The following is a 22,095-nucleotide window of genomic DNA, read 5'->3' as shown; positions in this document are numbered from 1 at the left end:
GCGCCATCAATTCCATGGCGCTTTGCATGTGAAAGGGGTACACATAAATTATTATTTATTATTATTTATTATTATAGCGCCATTTATTCCATGGCGCTTTACAAGTGAAAGAGGGTATACGTACAACAATCATTAACAGTACAATACAGATTGGTACAGGAGGCGAGAGGACCCTGCCCGCGAGGGCTCAGTCTACAGGGAATGGGTGATGGTACAATAGGTGGGGACAGATAATAGGGACAAGTACAATAATCATAAACAATACAAGACACAGACAGGTAGAGAAGGATAGAGGGTTAAATCACAGGGCAGCACGGTGGCTCAGTGGTCAGCATTGGGGTCCTGGGTTCAAATCCCACCCAGGACAACATCTGCAAGGAGTTTGTATGTTCTCCATAGGTTTCCTTCACACTCCATAGACATATTGATAGGGAATTTAGATTACGAGCCCCAATGGGGACAGTGATGATGATGTCTGTACAGGGCTGTAGACTCGAGTGACTAAAAAAGAAACATACATCAGAAGTCAGTGTGAGTCCCATTCTTCAAAAATCCATTTGCTTGCAGCAAAGACCCCATTCAGAGAACCTGATCTCAGTCTCAGAAATTTCCAAATGACCAAATCTGCAGTGTGTGAACTCACCCCAGTAATGTATACGTTAGGGCAGCTATAATGTAATCAAAACACGATCATCCAATATCACATAGCCATACTATAAATATACAGATGTTTTATACTGTTTAGCACATCCAGGATATGTATAGTACAAATGTGTCAGAAATCTCTCTGTGCTATATATAGAAAGAAGGTTATTCCTGCAGCATGTACAGGGATTTTTACAAACCTTATTCAGACCCATTCAACAATCACAAACATGTTCACATGCAGCAGACTAGTCACCATGAATATTAATGCTCATATAAAATACTACGGAAAATATTTGTAATATCTCTTATATAATGAAGACACTCAGGGATACAGACATAAAATGTGCCGCTGTGCAAGAACAGTATATGGGACCTTTGCAGTCCAATAGCTCATTATAAGGCAGTTATACCTGCTTTGGAAGTAGAGATGGCCCCCTTTACTTCTTGGGCCCCTGTGCAAGAACAGTGCATGTGCCCTTTGTAGCCCAAGAGCTCATTATAAGGCACAGTTATACCTGCTTTGGAGGTAGAGATGGCCCCCTGACTTCTTGGGATCCTGTGCAGCCACACCAATGGTATGTCCGCCTCTGAAGGAAGCCCTTTCAGTGTTACTACTGACATATTCTCTAAAACCCATCACACAATGCATTTTCAATTAGCACAATAGTGTCAGGTTACATGTGACATGTATGTAAGACTTAAAGGGAAGTACTAATTAGCCATTGGTATTTCATCCTAATTGCTCATTGCTGGAAGGAATTTATTTCTGCTGGTTCCTAAATGTAATGTATCAGAAGTCACCAAATATTCTGTGTGTAGAAGCCTGTGTTGTATTTTCCTTAAGTCATGAAACAGTTAATCTAGTCCCTTTGAAGATTAAGCAAAACACTTCAGTCACGTGATTGTGAAGCATCAGGCTGAAGAGGGGAGACCAGCTAGGGAAAGGTTAATGCTGCTTGGGCACAGCACAGCCCAGGGGTCTATGCAGAGGTCAGTGAGACTATGCCCAGGGGTCTATGGAGAGAGCAGTGAGGCTGTGACCTGGGGTCTATGGAGAGGAAAGTGAGGCTGTGACCTGGGGTCTATGGAGAGGACAGTGAGACTATGCCCAGGGGTCTATGGAGAGGGCAGTGAGGCTGTGACCTGGGGTCTATGGAGAGGACAGTGAGGTTGTGACCTGGGGTCTATGGAAAGGACAGTGAGACTATGCCGAGGGGTCTATGGAGAGGGCAGTGAAGCTGTGATCTGGGGTCTATGGAGAGGACAGTGAGACTATGCCTAGGGGTCTATGGAGAGGGCAGTGAAGCTGTGACCTGGGGTCTATGGAGAGGACAGTGAGGCTGTGATCTGGGGTCTATGGAGAGGGCAGGGAGGCTGTGACCTGGGGTCTATGGAGAGGACAGTGAGACTATGCCCAGGGGTCTATGGAGAGGACAGTGAGGCTGTGACCTGGGGTCTATGGAGAGGACAGTGAGGCTGTGACCTGGGGTCTATGGAGAGGACAGTGAGGCTGTGACCTGGGGTCTATGGAGAGGACAGTGAGGCTGTGACCTGGGGTCTATGGAGAGGACAGTGAGGCTGTGACCTGGGGTCTATGGAGAGGACAGTGAGGCTGTGACCTGGGGTCTATGGAGAGGACAGTGAGGCTGTGACCTGGGGACTATGGAGAGGACAGTGAGGCTGTGACCTGGGGACTATGGAGAGGACAGTGAGGCTGTGACCTGGGGACTATGGAGAGGACAGTGAGGCTGTGACCTGGGGTCTATGGAGAGGACAGTGAGACTATGCCCAGGGGTCTAAGGAGAGGGCAGAGAGGCTATGCCCAGGGGTCTATGGAGAGGGCAGAGAGGCTATGCCCAGGGGTCTATGGAGAGGGCAGAGAGGCTATGCCCAGGGGTCTATGGAGAGGGCAGAGAGGCTATGCCCAGGGCTCTATGGAGAGGGCAGCGAGGCTATGCCCAGGGCTCTATGGAGAGGGCAGCGAGGCTATGCCCAGGGCTCTATGGAGAGGGCAGCGAGGCTATGCCCAGGGCTCTATGGAGAGGGCAGCGAGGCTATGCCCAGGGCTCTATGGAGAGGGCAGCGAGGCTATGCCAAGGGTTCTATGGAGAGGGCAGCGAGGCTATGCCCAGGGGTCTATGGAGAGGGCAGCGAGGCTATGCCCAGGGGTCTATGGAGAGGGCAGCGAGGCTATGCCCAGGGGTCTATGGAGAGGGCAGCGAGGCTATGCCCAGGGGTCTATGGAGAGGGCAGCGAGGCTATGCCCAGGGGTCTATGGAGAGGGCAGCGAGGCTATGCCCAGGGGTCTATGGAGAGGGCAGCGAGGCTATGCCCAGGGGTCTATGGAGAGGGCAGCGAGGCTATGCCCAGGGGTCTATGGAGAGGGCAGCGAGGCTGTGTTCAGGGGGGGTGTCTATGGAGAGGGCAGCGAGGCTGTGTCCAGGGGGGTGTCTATGGAGAGGGCAGCGAGGCTGTGTCCAGGGGGGTGTCTATGGAGAGGGCAGCGAGGCTGTGTCCAGGGGGGTGTCTATGGAGAGGGCAGCGAGGCTGTGTCCAGGGGGGTGTCTATGGAGAGGGCAGCGAGGCTGTGTCCAGGGGGGTGTCTATGGAGAGGGCAGCGAGGCTGTGTCCAGGGGGGTGTCTATGGAGAGGGCAGCGAGGCTGTGTCCAGGGGGGTGTCTATGGAGAGGGCAGCGAGGCTGTGTCCAGGAAGGGTCTATGGAGAGGGCAGCGAGGCTGTGTCCAGGAAGGGTCTATGGAGAGGGCAGCGAGGCTGTGTCCAGGGGGGGTCTATGGAGAAAGCAGGGATGCTGTGCCCAGGGGTCTATTGAGAGGGCAGCGAGGCTGTGTCCAGGGGTCTATGGAGAGGACACTGAGGCTGTGTCCAGGAGTCTATGGAGAGGACACTGAGGCTGTGTCCAGGAGTCTATGGAGAGGGCAGTGAGGCTGTGTCCAGGGGGGTCTCTGAAGAGGGAAGGGAGGCTGTTCCCAGGGGTCTATGGAGAGGGCAAGGAGGCTGAGTCCATGTCTATGGAGAGGGCAGCGAGTCTGTGTCCAGGGGTCTATGCAGAGGTCACTGGGCACACTCATAGTACAGCTTTCTGCCGGCTATGGGCCCCCCACAGAAGAGCTCCCATTGATGTAGAAGCTTCCCCCTCAGCCGGCTCTGGGCACATCACCTGTGAGGGAAGAGAATACTTCACATGGGAAGAGGAGGGACTGACCGACTCCTGGAGCCAGCACGGATGGTTAACCCCTTCACGTCTCTGTCGCTTGCCTTCCCCTCATACAGTAATGTCCTAATAACTGGGTCATTTCTCCCTCCCACAAATACTGGGCTTCTGTGCGGCCAGTATCCTGCATGTGGGGTTATCGTTACACTATAGCAGGCACTGTGCCCCAGCAGTGCTGCATGTTATGGCTCTTCAGGAAATACAGCACTGCCCATACAGATAGTGAGGAGTGTGCCTGCAGAGCCCGGCTGGGAGGTGAGGAGTGTGCCTGCAGAGCCCGGCTGGGAGGTGAGGAGTGTGCCTGCAGAGCCCGGCTGGGAGGTGAGGAGTGTGCCTGCAGAGCCCGGCTGGGAGGTGAGGAGCAGAGGCCATACAGATAGTGAGCAGTGTGCCTGCAGAGCCCGGCTGGGAGCTGAGGAGTGTGCCTGCAGAGCCCGGCTGGGGTGTGTGGAGCAGAGGCCATACAGATAGTGAGGAGTGTGCCTGCAGAGCCCGGCTGGGAGGTGAGGAGTGTGCCTGCAGAGCCCGGCTGGGAGGTGAGGAGTGTGCCTGCAGAGCCCGGCTGGGAGGTGAGGAGTGTGCCTGCAGAGCCCGGCTGGGAGGTGAGGAGTGTGCCTGCAGAGCCCGGCTGGGGTGTGTGGAGCAGAGGCCATACAGATAGTGAGGAGTGTGCCTGCAGAGCCCGGCTGGGAGGTGAGGAGTGTGCCTGCAGACAGGGGGAGGCCGGGGCTGGAGCACAACTTTCTTCCTGTTTGCTGTCAGTGACGGTGCAGGATCCGCTCCGGGGACTTGGCTGCTTCTCCAGCTGCTGCTTTTTTTCCCTCTCCACTTCCCTTCCTGAAGGTTTGGGAAAGAAAGGGGTGGGAGGGACACAGCAATAGCAAGGCTGTGAGGCTGTGTCAGTTTTGCATTGAGAGACCCGCCTAATTATTTGTTTCTATTGCAGAGTGCTTCCCCAAGCCTGTGTGCAGCAGCGGGGTGTGTGACCCGGCCCGGGTGTGCAGCAGCAGCGGGGTGTGTGACCCGGCCCGGGTGTGCAGCAGCAGCGGGGTGTGTGACCCGGCCCGGGTGTGCAGCAGCAGCGGGGTGTGTGACCCGGCCCGGGTGTGCAGCAGCAGCAGGACGTCGCCCGGGTGTGCAGGGTGTCTGCTCAGGTGCACCCCACAGCACACACATGAGCCTGCTCCGTGTCAGAGGTCTCTGCCTGCTGGGTCACAGACAGTGGCCCCTGATCCGCTCTGCTCGGCCCATCCTGGACATGTCTTACTCCCACCACTTTGTGGATTTTCATGGCTCTTCCATCCCCACTTCCATGAAGAAGCTGGTGGTCACTCAGCTGAGCCCAGACTTCAGAAAGGCCGTGACTTTAATGCCCAATGTGCCGGTGCCCGTTCCCGGGGACGGAGAACTCCTCATCAGGAACCGGTAAGCAACAGTCACATTCACGCCGGCAGCTGTGTACACGGCCTGGAAGGAGCTAGCAGGTTATACTAAGGGCTGCAGACAGTGCACCTGCACTATACCTCTTCAGGTGTGGAGTAGCTGGGTGTTGTAGTCCATCCTACACTTCAGCGCATGAATCCATTCAAAATCAGCCTGAAGTCCCCTTCTCTCCAGCACGCTGCCCCTTCTCTCCAGCACGCTGCCCCTTCTCTCCAGCACGCTGCCCCTTCTCTCCAGCACGCTGCCCCTTCTCTCCAGCACGCTGCCCCTTCTCTCCAGCACGCTGCCCCTTCTCTCCAGCACGCTGCCCCTTCTCTCCAGCACGCTGCCCCTTCTCTCCAGCACGCTGCCCCTTCTCTCCAGCACGCTGCCCCTTCTCTCCAGCACGCTGCCCCATGTTTTGTTTCTGTGCTTTCCAAGCAGCCTCAGTCTTTTCCTTCCTGTGATTCCAAAATAAGTTGTTGCAGCCGCCATCTGGCGACTGTTAATTTTATTTTACCATCATTCTCAGCCCCCTGCCAGGTCCTGGCTTATACAGACACATGCCCTGACACCTCAGCGGCCAAACCACAAGGCACCTCTTACCTGACTAGCAGGAATAGTATGTCTGGTGGGAGGGCTATGCTTCAGGTGGGCAACGCCTGGCTGAGAACCTGGAGATGGGTGTACAGGCCCTCCCAGGATGGAGGGGACTGAGGCGAGAGTGATGGAGATGATGGATGAGAAAGGGGGGGTGAGATGGTGGAAGAGAGGGAGGGGTGAGATGGTGGAGGGGAGGGAGGGGTGTGAGGGGTGAGATGGTGGAGGAGAGGGAGGGGTGTGAGGGGTGAGATGGTGGAAGAGAGGGAGGGGTGTGAGGGGTGAGATGGTGGAAGAGAGGGAGGGGTGTGAGGGGTGAGATGGTGGAAGAGAGGGAGGGGTGTGAGGGGTGAGATGGTGGAAGAGAGGGAGGGGTGTGAGGGGTGAGATGGTGGAAGAGAGGGAGGGGTGTGAGGGGTGAGATGGTGGAAGAGAGGGAGGGGTGTGAGGGGTGAGATGGTGGAAGAGAGGGAGGGGTGTGAGGGGTGAGATGGTGGAAGAGAGGGAGGGGTGTGAGGGGTGAGATGGTGGAAGAGAGGGAGGGGTGTGAGGGGTGAGATGGTGGAAGAGAGGGAGGGGTGTGAGGGGTGAGATGGTGGAAGAGAGGGAGGGGTGTGAGGGGTGAGATGGTGGAAGAGAGGGAGGGGTGTGAGGGGTGAGATGGTGGAAGAGAGGGAGGGGTGTGAGGGGTGAGATGGTGGAAGAGAGGGAGGGGTGTGAGGGGTGAGATGGTGGAAGAGAGGGAGGGGTGTGAGGGGTGAGATGGTGGAAGAGAGGGAGGGGTGTGAGGGGTGAGATGGTGGAAGAGAGGGAGGGGTGTGAGGGGTGAGATGGTGGAAGAGAGGGAGGGGTGTGAGGGGTGAGATGGTGGAAGAGAGGGAGGGGTGTGAGGGGTGAGATGGTGGAAGAGAGGGAGGGGTGTGAGGGGTGAGATGGTGGAAGAGAGGGAGGGGTGTGAGGGGTGAGATGGTGGAAGAGAGGGAGGGGTGTGAGGGGTGAGATGGTGGAAGAGAGGGAGGGGTGAGATGGTGGAAGAGAGGGAGGGGTGAGATGGTGGAAGAGAGGGAGGGGTGTGAGGGGTGAGATGGTGGAAGAGAGGGAGGGGTGAGATGGTGGAAGAGAGGGAGGGGTGTGAGGGTGGAAGAGAGGGAGGGGTGTGAGGGTGGAAGAGAGGGAGGGGTGTGAGGGTGGAAGAGAGGGAGGGGTGTGAGGGTGGAAGAGAGGGAGGGGTGTGAGGGTGGAAGAGAGGGAGGGGTGTGAGGGTGGAAGAGAGGGAGGGGTGTGAGGGTGGAAGAGAGGGAGGGGTGTGAGGGTGGAAGAGAGGGAGGGGTGTGAGGGTGGAAGAGAGGGAGGGGTGTGAGGGTGGAAGAGAGGGAGGGGTGTGAGGGTGGAAGAGAGGGAGGGGTGTGAGGGTGGAAGAGAGGGAGGGGTGAGAGGGTGGAAGAGAGGGAGGGGTGAGAGGGTGGAAGAGAGGGAGGGGTGAGAGGGTGGAAGAGAGGGAGGGGTGAGATGGTGGAAGAGAGGGCGGGGGGTGAGATGATGTAGGGGACTGAGGAGAAAGTGATGGAGATGGTGGAGGAGAGGGAGGGGAGGCGAGATGATGGAGGGGAGGTGAGATGGTGGAGGGGAGGTGAGATGGTGGAGGGGAGGCGAGATGGTGGAGGGGAGGGAGGGGAGGCGAGATGGTGGAGGAGAGGGAGGGGAGGCGAGATGGTGGAGGAGAGGGAGGGGAGGCGAGATGGTGGAGGAGAGGGAGGGGAGGCGAGATGGTGGAGGAGATGGAGGGGAGGCGAGATGGTGGAGGAGATGGAGGGGAGGCGAGATGGTGGAGGAGAGGGAGAGGAGGTGAGATGGTTGGGGGTGACATGATGGAGGGGATAGAGGTGATGGTGGAGGGTAGTGAAGTGGTGGAAGAGAGGGAGATTGTAAGGTAGTGGTAGTGGAGTGAGATGCCGGAGGAAGGTGAGATGATGATGGATGAGGAGGGTGGGATGATGATGGAGGAGGAGGAGGGTGGGATGATGATGGAGGAGGAGGAGGGTGGGATGATGATGATGGAGGAGGAGGGTGGGATGATGATGGAGGAGGAGGGTGGGATGATGATGATGGAGGAGGAGGGTGGGATGATGATGGAGGAGGAGGGTGGGATGATGATGATGGAGGAGGAGGGTGGGATGATGATGGAGGAGGAGGGTGGGATGATGATGGAGAAGGAGGGTGGGATGATGATGGAGGAGGAAGGTGGGATGATGATGATGATGGAGGAGGAGGGTGGGATGATGATGATGATGATGGAGGAGGGTGGGATGATGATGATGGAGGAGGAGGGTGGGATGATGATGATGGAGGAGGAGGGTGGGATGATGATGGAGGAGGAGGGTGGGATGATGATGGAGAAGGAGGGTGGGATGATGATGGAGGAGGAAGGTGGGATGATGATGATGATGGAGGAGGAGGGTGGGATGATGATGGAGGAGGGTGGGATGATGATGATGGAGGAGGAGGGTGGGATGATGATGGAGGAGGAGGGTGGGATGATGATGATGATGGAGGAGGAGGGTGGGATGATGATGATGATGGAGGAGGAGGGTGGGATGATGATGATGATGGAGGAGGAGGGTGGGATGATGATGATGATGGAGGAGGAGGGTGGGATGATGATGATGATGGAGGAGGAGGGTGGGATGATGATGATGATGGAGGAGGAGGGTGGGATGATGATGATGATGGAGGAGGAGGGTGGGATGATGATGATGATGGAGGAGGAGGGTGGGATGATGATGATGATGATGATGGAGGAGGGTGGGATGATGATGGAGGAGGGTGGGATGTGCTCATCCAGAGTGATCCTCTCAGGGTGTTTGTTCTAGACGTCACTAACCTTAGAAAGCAATGAATAACAGTAAGGTAAACCACTCTGCAGCCGTGTCCCATCTCTATCATCCTCATCATCACCTTCCTCACCCCTGGGAGATGCAGCTACAGGCAGAAGTTTCCAGGCCCAGCAGAGCAGTGCTATGTTTCCATGTATTATGAGTGGAGAGTTCCTTCTTTTTTTTTTTTTTTTATTTTATTTTTTTTTGTTTTGGTTCATATTACATCTGTATTTTGTAAACACATAAATATTAGATTATTTATTAGACTATATAATCTATATTATTTTATTTCTAGTATTCAAATGTTAACTCTGTAACAAGATGTAAAGTAAATCTTAAGTTGTTTAGTTTTTTCCTCTAACCATAACATGTCAGTTATCAAAACCTATTAGTTAGGCTGCTTTTTTCCCTTTATCATTAGACCCATATATGTGCATCAGAAATGGAATAAAATAGGAGTGAATAGTCTTGTATTATACAACAGTTGTGTTTTATGTCCACAGCAAAAGACAATTATTTATTTTTTTATGGAGGGCTCGTATGAAGGCCCTTGGAGGACCTGTTTTAAAGACCCATATGAAAACAAAATTCTGGATGTACCTCACCTCCACCCCCCCCCAAAAAAAAAAAAAATATATATATATATATACACCATGCTTACTATTAACTCTACAATTTCAGTGATAACTTTTCATGTTGGGGTAAATAAAAATAGGCAAAGCTTGCAAACTCAATGAATGAGATGTGCTGTGTATGCATGTAAATAGTCATTTACGTGCATATTCACACAGAGATAAATTGTCAGTTTATTTTGATAGCTCTGACCACACAAAAATAAGGGTGAGCAAACGGTTGCCACCTTTCCTATATGACTGGGGAACACCATGATATGTCACCATTTATTTATTTATTTATTTTTTTGCTCGGTGGTGAGTCGACATCAGCCACGCAGCGGCCTTAAATGTAAAAATGTAATTGAACCCCAGCTAACCTCAAGACTTGCTGCTTTAAATACAATGCACCTTACTGGCCTTTACATGGAAGTATGCCCTGATGTATTCTATTTATCCTATACTATTTCATGTTTTGTTTTCTTTTGTTTCATTTCAATTATTATATTAAATTGTCATATATTTAACAGTACAAATATTTTTGTCTGATACAAAAAAATAAAGATTATATTAAAGTTTTGGTTTTTTTACCCCCCCCCCCCCGCCTCCCAAGTAATAATCATATGCGGACATATACGATAATCTGATAACATGCATTATTGATTATTTCTGCTTCAGACTTTTTTTTTTTATTTCACTTTTTGTTTTTATAATTTTTTCTTAATTTTTGACATTTATTAAATATTTTTTTTCTATAGTAAGGTGTGCCCTGACTTATTTTAAGCACAGCTGAGGGACACCTATGAAGAATCTCTCCTAATAACACCTCTAATAATTAATCCACGAGTGTATAACACGTCTCCTACACTTCTAGGCTTATATAGACCTGTATAAATAATCCTGACTGACCAATAATGCATGCTCGACTCCTCACAATATAATATTTTTTTCTGATAAAGACCAGAGCTTCAGAATGAAATGCGATTTTATGATTACGCCTTTTAACAACGGTTTTCGTCTACTTTCTGATTTCCCTGTGAACATGTAATTACAAATAAACACATATTATTACCTAACAAATATTTTTCCCTCTTTGAGCCACTTTGAAAAATATTTTCAGTAATTTTATCAATATTTTTAATTCTGAACTAAATGTATTCCCAGATCTAAACAAAACGAGCTGTACTGTTGCTTTAAGACTACATATAAATTAGTAATTTGTAAGATTATTGCACAAATGCTAAAGGCTGCTCTGTTTTAGTTGTATGGTAAGTATTGAGGAGGGAATTTAAAGGTGGAGCATATTTTTTTATGTAAATTTCTACAACTGAGTGGTAGGGGATCCCCGTACAAACGATTTACTAAACAATGAGTACACTATTGGAAGTGTTCCTCCTGTACTTTCATTGTCTGCTGGTGCCACATATTTTAGGCTGTGTATAATCACTCTGCATTGTTACATACGGAGCAGACAAGAACAGAGTTGGGAGTTTGTTAGTTAATACCATACTTTTCTCACCTGAGGGCACCCACAAGAACATGACCTGCTCCGTCCGCTACCTGAAGTCATTCCTGTCTGATTTCGATGAGCATCACTTTGCCTATGTTAACACCATGCTTTTGACCCATGAAGGAGAGGAATTTCTTGCCCAAAACTTCCATATGATGTAGACAGGTCTTGATCGTTATTGGCCTCAGTACATACATTTGTTATGTACCAAATCATCGCTCTCCCTTCCAAATGTACATATATTTGTTCTGATTCAGATCTACTTTGTTTAGACCCGAAGAAAAGAACGCTTTCTGACACTAATATATTATCACGTAGAAGTCGTGTTCTGCTCCTCAGATCTGATTCAATAGTGCCTGTCCTGTAGCATAAAATCCCCCTTTTTCCTCCATTACAGTCCTTATTTTATTACTCATATTTCCTTTTACTAAATTAAGATACGGACAACTATTAATTTGTTATATTTCATGGCTTCTTTACCTATACACCTTCTCTTTTTGGCTTTGTAAATCCCAGAAATGAAATGGATCTTTCTTTTAGTGACCACAGTGTGACCTATCAGTGTTGAGGAAGGTGCAAACAAAAGGTGGGCATACCAGTCCGTGATTTATTATTATTTCCCAGCAATTAACCCCTTTTACAGTTGGAGGTGCCTGCAGCTTGTTTGCTGACACTTCAAACACTATGTGGGTTAATCTGCTGTGCCCCTACCTCCCCTCCCTCCACCGGCTTCCTCAGTCCCCCCCTTACTTTTTCAAAGAGGCTGTGTGGAAATGGGAGTGTTCCCTGTGGTCATTCAGTCCCCGGTGTGTCTGTAGTATGTGTATATAGGGTATAAGTTCAGTGTGAATTCTCACAACAGATAGTTTGGCAAGACGACTAAGAGTTAATATATCTATATTGCTGTCCCTGATTTTTTTTATTTTTAACTGCATTCACAATATATAGGCTTTTTTATTGCTCTTTTGTATCCCTGTGTATATGAGAACGTTTAGTAACATAATTAATTATTGCAGGCACGCAATTTTTAATTAATCATTTGTATTGATAAAAAAATGATATTGTTTTTACGTTGACGAGTAGTTGATTTGTGAAAATTAACAGGTTAAAAATAAAAACTGGGGAGAAATTGTGAAAAATGCACCGTAGTTCAAATAGGTGTGCGCCATGTTAGGGGATATGGCAAACCCCACATTACCCTATAGCAGCATTTTATCTCTTCAAAGTCTCATCCCTTGTGTTCTACACTTGGATTATTTCCCCAAAACAGAATTCATGACAAGATTACCCTACTTCCAATAATTTTATAAAAACTGTTTTTTTGGTTGTTTTTTTTTTTTTTGGGAGGGGGGGGGTTCAGATTCATACAATATAAAGTTTTATAAGCTTCAAACCCGTATCTGTGGGTAGGAACACCGCTAAATAATGATAATGCAAACTCTATAATACAAATCTATTTTTATACAGTATTGTCATTGAATTCTATGATAAATTACGCGATACATTCTTTGCCTTATATACCTACAGGACATTGAGCTTCCATTCCTTCTTTTTACATATACCTCTAATACACATTTTCTTTTGTTGTATTTTTGTGGTTCTATTTTTTTTCTTTTTTTTTTTTTATTTCATCCTGATATTTTTTTAATTTCTTTTTTTATATTAATCTACCTTCCCCCCTCACTTGAGTAAAATAATGGGATATGTAACCAATATGCAAAAGGTAAGAGATGTTGAACTTCAGAACTATTGTCTACAGACTGCAATATCAATAACATTATTAATATGAATAATAATTGCAGCTCATAGATAAAAAAAAAAAAAACCTAATCTGAGAGCAGCATACTGTAGGGGAAAAGATCCTGATTCCAGTGATGTGTCACTTACTGGGCTTCTTAGTGTAGTTTTAATAAAATCACTGAATAATTAGCAGCAGATTATCATTAGAGGACTTCTTGGTGTGCTGACAGGTAGTTCAGCATATTCATGAGCTCTGTATAAGGCCCCTTTCACACGTCAGTGATTCTGGTACGTTTGTGCTTTTTTTTTAAACGTACCAGAATCACTGACATACGCAGACCCATTATAATGAATGGGTCTGCTCACACATCAGTGATTTTTCACTGCACGTGTCTCCGTGCGGCGTACCCGCGTGTGCATGATTGCTGCACGGAGACATGTCCATTTTTTTCTGGCATCACTGATGTTCCACGGACCACGCAGTGGTGTGGTCCGTGAAACACGTGCCAGAAAAAAACGTGCTTTTAAAGTAATAAACATTTTAACTCACCCGGCGTCCAGCGATGTCCTCTGCAGGCCGTTCTCCCTGCTCCTTCTGTGCCGGCTGATTACTGTCGCGCATATTCATTATGCGCGACACAGCCGACCCGGAAGCAGCTCCTGCAGGGGTCACCGCCGGCCGGATGCTGCGTCGCGGGAGGATTCAGCAGCACGGACAGCGGGAGCGGGCGCAGGTGAGTGAATCTCTAAGTGCAATCACGGGCCACGGAGAACGGAGCCCGGATTGCACTTAGACAACCCACGTGTGCCGTGATTTTCGGCACACGCAGGGACATGTGCGTGTTTTACACGCCAGTGAAAAACGTCTGTGTTTTTCACTGACGTGTGAAACGGGCCTTAACTGCTAGATCTGCAGCAGGCAGAGAAAACATTGATTTTATCAAAATGATAGCAAACAGCTCAGTAAGTGACATATCGCTGGAATCAGGGTCTCTGTCTCTACATTATGCTGCTCTCAGATGGGGAGCAAAAACCTGGTGACAGATTCCCTTTAAGTATGTTTACATAATGTTTTCTCTAAAAATCGGCACAAATACTTTTCCTTTTTTCTCTATAACAAAACCACTATGCTCATTGCCACTTTTTCTATATTTGCATAACTGCGTTTCATCTTTGAGTTGAAACATGTCTCCTTTGAATGTAGCCAAGACTGGAGCCCGTCTTTATTAACGTCTTCTGATTCCATGGGAGGAGCCATCCATTTCATTCTCCGTCACCTACGTATATTGTTTGCAACAATGACCACTCGTGATGAGCGGGCACTACGATGCTCAGGTGTTCAGTACTTGTGAGGAGCAGGTGGAAGCTCAGATGGGCACGACTTGAGTACCCGAGAATAGTGGAAGTCAATGGGAGATGAGCATTTTTCCAAAAGATTTCATGGAATATTGCTCTTGTTCCCCTTTGACTTCCATTATTCTCAGGTACTCAAGTCGTGCCCATCCAAGCAGCCAATTGCTAATTACGCGTACTGAGCATGGTACTGCTCACTCATCACTAATGACCATTAAAGGGAACCTGTCACGTTCAGAAAAAATATTTATCTGTAGATAAAATGATAATTTGCAGATAAATATCTTTTAAATCCAGTGTATCCAGCTTACTGGAGTAAACAATGACATTATATTCTCTCTGCAGCCACTCGCTTCCAGTCAGGGAGCTGTTACTGTCACCGCTCGCTCTACAGTGAACACTCCACAGCACAATGACTGACAGCCTGCTTTACAATGTGTGTACGCAGGCCATACTGTCAATCATAATATTCGGGAGTGATTACAGCATGCTCACTGTATAGAGAGCGGTGACTGCACCAGCTCTCTGCACCGCCCAAATGACTGGAAGAGAACGGCAGTGGGAAGAATAAAACTTCATTTTCTCCCTGTAGCTGCTGCTCCATTAAACATTCTAAACAGGATTTAAATATTTACCTGCAGATTAACCCTATAAGCTGTGATGTGACATCACAGCTTCTCTTTAAGTTTATTTACTTTAGAGATGCAGAAAAGACATTACATTTTTGAGAAGGATCGCAGAGAAAATTGACTGTAAGCATATTGTATGGCGTGATAAATCTGTTGCGTGGGTCAAATATTGCGGAAAATTCTCGGAAAATAAGCTTTAAAGGGGTTGGCCCATTTTATTATAACAAATGTGTTGGGGCACGATGTCGCACTTACTAATATGTAAGTATCACATACACTCCTCCAGTTCTTGTTAATAAACCTTCCTCACGGACTGCACAGCTCTGCTGTCCATAAAATGGCTGCTAATGGAGAAGCGTGTCACCAGGCCTGTCTATTAACCTCCTACAACTCAAAAACACTCGGCAAGCACAAGTTGCCTTTCAATTACAGGGTAATGATGGACAAATCTAGTTATCAGCAGCCATTTTGAGAATAGGAGAGCTGTCCAGTCTGTAAGGGAGGCTGCACCAAGTGCAGGAGGAGAACCTATAATGCTATTAGTAAGTGCCACATCAAGTTCACAAAACGTGTAGCTAAATTGGCCAACCTCTTACATAATAAATGTGTTAAAAATGGAGACCACTAAACGTCATAAACATCTGATCCTTTTTATTTTTTTTTATTTAAGCCAGTGGTCTAAAATTCTAGTAAGGCTGGGGCCACACTATCATTAATGCGAGTGAATCGCATGACACTCGGCTCCCACTCTGCTGGAGTGTAAGCAAAGTGTCATGTGACTGTCAAGCCACTGTGATGCGATCCGGCAATCGCAGCACAGCCACGGAGGAGGGGGGCGGGCGCTGCGAAGGACAGGGAGTAATCTCCATTGTCAGCTGATGCGATTCTCGCTCTGCACTCGCAGTACATCGGTGTAATGCAAGTGCAGTGTGATGTTTCTCTCGCACCCATAGACTTGTATGGGTGCGAGTGAAAATTAATCTGATTCCACCTACAGCATGCTGCTGTGTTTTTTCTGTCCGATTAAGGCTGAGAAAAAAATCGCCCATGGGAGCAGCCCCATCAGGTAATATTTAATTTTTTTTTTTTTATCGCATTCCACTCACTCCCTTTTACTTGCAATGTGTGTTCTGCCTAATAGCTCTAGAAAGTTTTGTCATATTCATATGTCTAAGTAGTTACACAGCTAGCCTCTTCACAGAAGAAGACAGCAGTGTTGCTAGTGCCATCTATTGGGAGTACCAATGCTATAAGTTAGTATTTACCCTTTATTTATTTTACTCACTCATATAGTGTGACCATCACTGTCCCCATTAGGGCTTACAATCTAAACTCCCTATCTGTATGTCTTTGACCCGCAACACACATCCGTTTTTTTTGTACGTGTGCGGTACGTATTTGCACGTACTGGAGACACGTACACACGGAGACCCGTGTTATTCAATGGTAGATGGCACACACACGTAAAATCACACGGAACGTGTGTCCGTGTGGTAAGTACATGTGTGCGCTTTTCTACACAGACGACATGTCCGTTTTTGGCCAGCAGCACGCAGGCACAGACCCGCTTTAGTCTATGGGTCCGTGCCTGCACGAACCGCACACGGAGTATGTCCGTATTCATCACGTATCGTCCGTGTCCGTTTTTCATCACAAAATTTGAAACACTTGTTACCAATCTATCAGGTCAATTGATGGCAAACAAAAACACCAGGCTCTCATGATGAATGATTAACAACGTTAATTGGGTAAGAATGCGGGCCTTTAAAAACGGACAGCACACGGACAGCACACTTACGTATTTTATGTCAATACGGACATTACACACGCACACACGGCTCGCATACGCCATCACACGGATGCCATACGTACCGGAGAAACGCCCCTAAAAAACGGAACACGGACCCGAAAAACGGACCGTGAGACACGTACCTTTTTTTTGCGGAAGTGTGTTTTAGGCCTCTGTGACTGTGGGAGGAAATCTCAGAAACCGGAGGAAACCCATACAAACAGGGAGAACATACAAACTCCTTACAGATATACTTTACTCACATATATTGTATTGTACAGCACTCTACAGATGTGATCACTGTCCCCATTGGGGTTCACAATCTAAGTTCCCTATCAATATGTCTGTAGTGTGAGAGGAAACCCTCGCAAACGCAGGGTTTCCTCCGGGTACTCCTGCAGAAACCTTGCAGATGTTCTCCTTGGTGGGATTTGAACCCAGGACCCCAGCGCTGCAAAGCAAGTGATGGATCAAACCAGAATCTTCATAACATTTGGCTGTTTCAAGGTTCTTATTTTATTTTTCTTGCATGGTCGATAATTCTCCTAATGTCGCCTTGGAGGTCTTTTTAAGGAAAAACTTTACCCTTTAGACACCTGGACAAAGATCTCTTACCGAGTCAACCAGTCTCCTGCCTTGCACTTAATGATTCAAGAACTTTGAGGCAGGTGTTTGTAGTGGAGATTCTGATTTGGCTTTATACCCAAAGTCATGTGTAAGGCTTTATTAGGGCTCATGCGCACGTTGCGTACTTGCATGCATTTACGCTGCGTATAACACTGCAGCGTAAATGCAAGCGACCTGCGTCCCCTGCACAATCTATGAAGATTTTGCATGATACGTGTGCACGTTGCTTTTATGAACGCAGCAATTTGGGTGCTAAAATTTTGACCCAAATCCGTGCGTTCATAAAAGCAGCATGTCAATTATTTGTGCGCTATGGATGCAGCTCCCACTCTGTCTATGGCGGGGGCAGCAGCCATAGCGCATGAAATCGGCTTTTTTAACAAAAAAAACTGCATCCATTAGGCAGTCTTTCTGCAGCGATTTGACGCGTGCGGTCAAATCGCTGCAGAATATTCTGCAGTTACGTGCGGATGAGCCCTTAAAGCGTTTACATTTAATCGGCGATCCAGTTCTTTTCTTCAGTGAATAGGCCATGGGCTTATTTTAGTTCCCAGGGAGCTTTGGAAGGCCCATGTCTCCCTATGTCAGCTTGGGGGTCTCCTAAAAGAGAAACCTTACTCTTTAGAGCACCTGTAATGAGTTACTGACAGGTTTTAGTTCTCATCTTCCAGAAATAGCATTGTCTTGAATTTGTATAAGGCTTCCTTTACATGTTCGTGTGGCATCTGTCTTTTCACGGCTACCACACAAACCCATTATATCCTATGGTGATCTTCATGTCATTGTTTTCAGAGGAATTGGCTGTCCATGTGAACCACACTGAGACATGTCTATTTTTTTGGGGGCAGCACAGATGGCAAGGGACCATATGATACCATGAAAAAAACACGTACAGCACACGGATGGCATCTGTGTCGTCTGTTTGCTGTATGTGTTTAACTTTGAAAGTATAGGAGAAGCATTATAATATCCTTATTTTGATGACATTTATAAGGGTCCACTTACTGCTATAACAAACACAATATGACTGTGCAATGCTCCTATATGGCCCCAACTTGAATTTTTTGTCCCTTTTGAAAATTATACCAGATGTGAACTGGACTGAAATTGTGCCAAGTTTTGAAACTTTTGTTAAAATTTGCAATTGATGAGTCAGGTGTAAACATATGGAATCACTAGACTCCACCCACAAAGCGGGGAAAAAATAAAATACAGGTGAAAGTGTGAGTCTTAAAAAAAAAAAAAAAGGTACAAAAGTATACAAAAAAGTAACAGGAAATGATGAATTGGGGCCTATATTTCTATAGTAGGGAGAGGGCAATAATTGCTGGTAGACACGTCTGCCCCAGCCTACAAAATAGAATCAGGCATGTTGAAATTGATGGCCCATGGTCCTTATATGCATAAGCTCATTGGCCGGACCTGCTGATAACCCGCTTTTTATCATTATTTTAGAGGTGCATGTAGATCCCGACAGAAGACTCCTGGTAAATCAACAAATAGAATCTTCTTAGTAACTAAATTATTTGTGGCAAATATATCCTTTTACATTATCTCTTCACAATAATTCAGTTTGTTTTCTGAGATGGCATTTAGGGGTTGCCATAAAAATTCACACAGCCTAGCTACTCAAAATATTTACCCCATACCCAACCCATCTCCTATTTAACAGACAATCTAGCATATACCTTTTTTTCCAATTTAGTAACACAGCCTAGCTTTTTTTTTTTTCCATATTTATCACTATACAAGGATAGTTGCCCTTGTGCTTGTGACATCTTGTATTGGCTGCAGGTTATATGGTGGAGCGTTCATGCTACAAACTTTCTATACCTCATTCCAATGGCGCTGTACAGGGATGAGGTCAAGAGACCGTGTAAACCATTGAAGTATGCAAAAGTGATTGTCATGTTCCATTTTGTCCATTTTATCCTATGATGCAGGAAAGACAGTGACCTTGAAGAGATGCTACTGGTCAGCAAAAAGGTTTAGATATGCAGTAGCATTCAGTCAGTGATGGTTGTGGAGTAATGGAGATGGGAATGCTTCCTTATAGCAATCGCACAGTTTTTACCCTTGACAACAGTCAAGATAAATGTATAGCATCATATAGGTTTACTACAGTTGCTTCAGAGCAAAGGTCATTATTTGTGCAGCAACAATAGACGTTTGACTTATTGCAACCTCACTTTTTACATGTATAATTTTTAGAATTATCTTTTCAACTTTCACAAGAATGGAACTCATGTTGGACCTAAAGACCCAAAAATGTATTAGGACCCCTTCACCAGTGCATATTAAACATATACACATTACATCGTCAGTTCTTCCCATCCACGTGGTAGAGTATTTTGCCATCTGTGTGTATGTGTCATCCGTGTGCGTCATCCGTGTTTTTCATGGATGGCTAAAGAAAGATTCATTATTAAATTTAAAAACATTAATTTGAATTTATTTTGTATGTCACGTAGCCTTTTTATATGCATATATTTCTATACTATATTCTTTAAATGGCGGAGTAAAAATGTTCTTGCACCATGCTCATATTGGTTTTAAAAAGTAAAACTGTAACACTCTCCTCTTTCATGTCCTCTTAGGCTGTATGCGCACGTTGCGTCGTGTCCCTGCAGAAATTTTTGCAGGGATTTGACAGCACATGTGTGCGTCAAATCACTGCAGAATCACTGCAAAATGGATGCATTGTTTCTGCAGAAAAAAAAGCCGATTTCATGCACTCTGGATGCAGCTTCTCCCATAGACAGAGCAGGAGCTGCATCCAAAGCACACAGAAGTGACATGTTGCTTCTTAGAACGCATCGATTTGGAACAAAATTTTGGCATCCAAATCGCTGCGCTCTCAAACGCAACGTGCGCACGTCTCATGCACAATCTACATAGATTGTGCAGGGGACGCAGGTCGCATGCATTTACGCTGCAGTGCAATACACAGCGTAAATGCATGAAATTCGGCAACGTGCGCATGAGCCCTTACTCCCGCTCGGCGTAGCCTGATCCTCTGCTGGTCTCTGCTACTTCCTGTAGTGAGGATGTCCTATCTCAGGGACATGAGACCGCTGCCGCTAGTCAGTAGCTTTGTTAGTTTACCATGGATTGGTCTCAGCGGTTGCATACATTGTGGTGAAGCAGGTGACATCAGATAGCGTGGCTGATCAGTAAGATGAGAAATGCTTCATTTATTTTTCTCCCCCAGACAACCCTTTTTATCATCTAACATACTGTATTCACCATCATTTTGTATAATGGCTATAAAATTGTATTGTCATGATGACATTTTACCGTTTAACATTATTCCTTTCTTTGCCTCTAGATACGTTGGTATCAATGCGTCGGACATAAACTTTTCATCTGGACGATATGATGCATCCGTAAAGCCTCCCTTTGATATTGGATTTGAAGGCATCGGCGAAGTAGTAGCACTAGGGCTCAGTGCTAGTAAAAATTTCACAGTTGGCCAACCTGTTGCATATGCAAAAAATGGTTCTTTTGCCGAATATACAATTGTACCAGCTAATATTGCTATTCCTGTACCTTTAGTTAAACCAGAGCTCTTAACTTTACTTGTCAGTGGCACAACCGCTTACATTAGTCTCAAAAAATTTGGCTACTTGTCTGAAGGCAAGACTGTTTTGGTGACTGCTGCTGCTGGCGGAACAGGACAATTTGCCGTGCAGCTTGCAAAAAACGCCAAATGTTATGTTATTGGGACATGTTCTTCTGAAGACAAGGCCGGATTCCTAAAGTCTATAGGCTGTGATCTTCCCATAAATTACAAATCTGAAAATGTGGCTTCAGTCTTAAAGAAAAAAATTCCAGAGGGAGTAGATGTTGTCTATGAGTCTATTGGAGGGGAAATGTTCGATATGTTAGTCAACTGTTTGGCAACAGAAGGTCACCTAATCATCATTGGTTTTATTTCTGGCTATCAGACATCTAGTGGTATTTTGCCCATTAAAGCAGGTGCTTTACCCGCAGTTTTATTACGCAAATCTGCCAGTGTTCATGGCTTTTTCTTGCCCCATTTTATGGATGAATACAAGGAAGCATTAATGGCTTTGGTGAAGCTGTACCAAAGTGGGAAACTGCGGTGTGAGGTAGATCATGGAGAACAATCACCAGAAGGCAAGTTTACTGGTTTGGAGTCTGTATTCCGGGCTGTAGATTATATGTACACAGGGAAAAACATTGGGAAAATTGTAGTCGAATTACCTCACCTTGTCAACAGCAAGCTGTAAAAACAGAACAATGAAATAAATCACAATGAAAATGGCCCTTTCTGCCGGGAAATGTCTAAAACATGTTGTCGTTAATGGATAGTATATTAAAAACCAGTATCTAGGTGTTCCTAAAATGTTTTCATTTACCAAAAAATAGCCTATTAAATTTTAAGGTACTTTATTAGTTTTGTATCAGTTAACCCTATAAGTGCCTAAATAAATGAAAATATTTTTATAAAAAAAAAATAGATTTAATAATAACTGGATATATTTTTCTGTAAAGGATGATTTATTTAATTTGTAATAAAATTCTAAAAAAAATAAAATCTTAATATATAAACTGTTGATTAGATAATTTAGTTTGCACTTCATTGTCATTGCACTTGGAAAATAAAAAAAAAAAAACATGAAGTAACATGGTTGGAGTTATTGTTTTATTCTAAAGTCACACCTGGCTTTTTTTTTTTTTTACAAATCTTAAACTTATTCTAAATATAGAGAAATATTACTTGGGTCGGTAAACCACTTGGTAAAAATTTTGCTTCTGACATGAGGTCTTCTGCAAAAAAAAAAAGTATTTATAGTATCCAAAAAAATTTCTGCGGCGTGCTGCTCAACAATACATTGTTTCAACTTTGCAGCCTAACAAGCTGATAATTTTCTTTCAGACATCAAACAATTGCCCAATTACCAGGATCGACGCAGACATATACTTTGGTCTAACTCCAGAAATTGAACTCTTTTTGTAAATTTTCGTCAGCCTCGCGTATGCTTTAGATTTGCCCGTTTTGGTAATATTTTGATAACTTTTTGACCTGTGCT

General features: G+C 46.2%; 2 protein-coding genes across 6 annotated transcripts in view; one reads left to right on the top strand and one right to left on the bottom strand.

The window, feature by feature from the left end:
• TSHZ1 (teashirt zinc finger homeobox 1) overlaps positions 1-1,399 on the bottom strand; it is a 108,305-nt gene extending 106,906 nt beyond the window's left edge. Inside the window, exon 1 of the mRNA XM_075314624.1 lies at positions 1,059-1,399. The gene's annotated coding sequence lies outside the window, so the exon portion shown is untranslated. The remainder of the gene's footprint in view (positions 1-1,058) is intronic.
• A 2,524-nt stretch (positions 1,400-3,923) lies between these two features.
• On the top strand, positions 3,924-21,634 carry PTGR3 (prostaglandin reductase 3). Of its 5 annotated transcripts, none has more exons than XM_075314630.1 (3): positions 3,924-3,939; positions 4,828-5,306; positions 20,367-21,634. In XM_075314630.1, the coding sequence occupies exons 2-3, from the start codon at positions 5,056-5,058 to the stop codon at positions 21,289-21,291; spliced, it is 1,176 nt and encodes a 391-aa protein (XP_075170745.1). In that variant the 5' UTR covers positions 3,924-3,939; positions 4,828-5,055; the 3' UTR covers positions 21,292-21,634. The 5 variants fall into 5 exon arrangements, with proteins under 5 accessions (XP_075170745.1, XP_075170744.1, XP_075170743.1 ...); XM_075314629.1 differs by lacking the exon at positions 3,924-3,939 and adding an exon at positions 4,019-4,136; XM_075314628.1 differs by lacking the exon at positions 3,924-3,939 and adding an exon at positions 4,419-4,483.
• The last annotated feature ends 461 nt before the right edge of the window (positions 21,635-22,095 follow it).

This window comes from Anomaloglossus baeobatrachus, chromosome 6, assembly GCF_048569485.1.
Source record: "Anomaloglossus baeobatrachus isolate aAnoBae1 chromosome 6, aAnoBae1.hap1, whole genome shotgun sequence".
NCBI classification, from domain to species: domain Eukaryota; kingdom Metazoa; phylum Chordata; class Amphibia; order Anura; family Aromobatidae; genus Anomaloglossus; species Anomaloglossus baeobatrachus.
The sequence above is the reverse complement of the archived record's forward strand: the minus strand, read 5'-3'. Positions and strand labels throughout refer to the sequence as shown.

Coding starts and splice junctions, on each gene's coding strand:
- PTGR3 (XM_075314630.1), top strand. CDS start 5,056: ATGAGCCTGCTCCGTGTCAGAGGTCTCTGCCTGCTGGGTCACAGACAG. Junction 5,307..20,366: donor GAACTCCTCATCAGGAACCG/GTAAGCAACAGT, acceptor CTTTGCCTCTAG/ATACGTTGGTATCAATGCGT.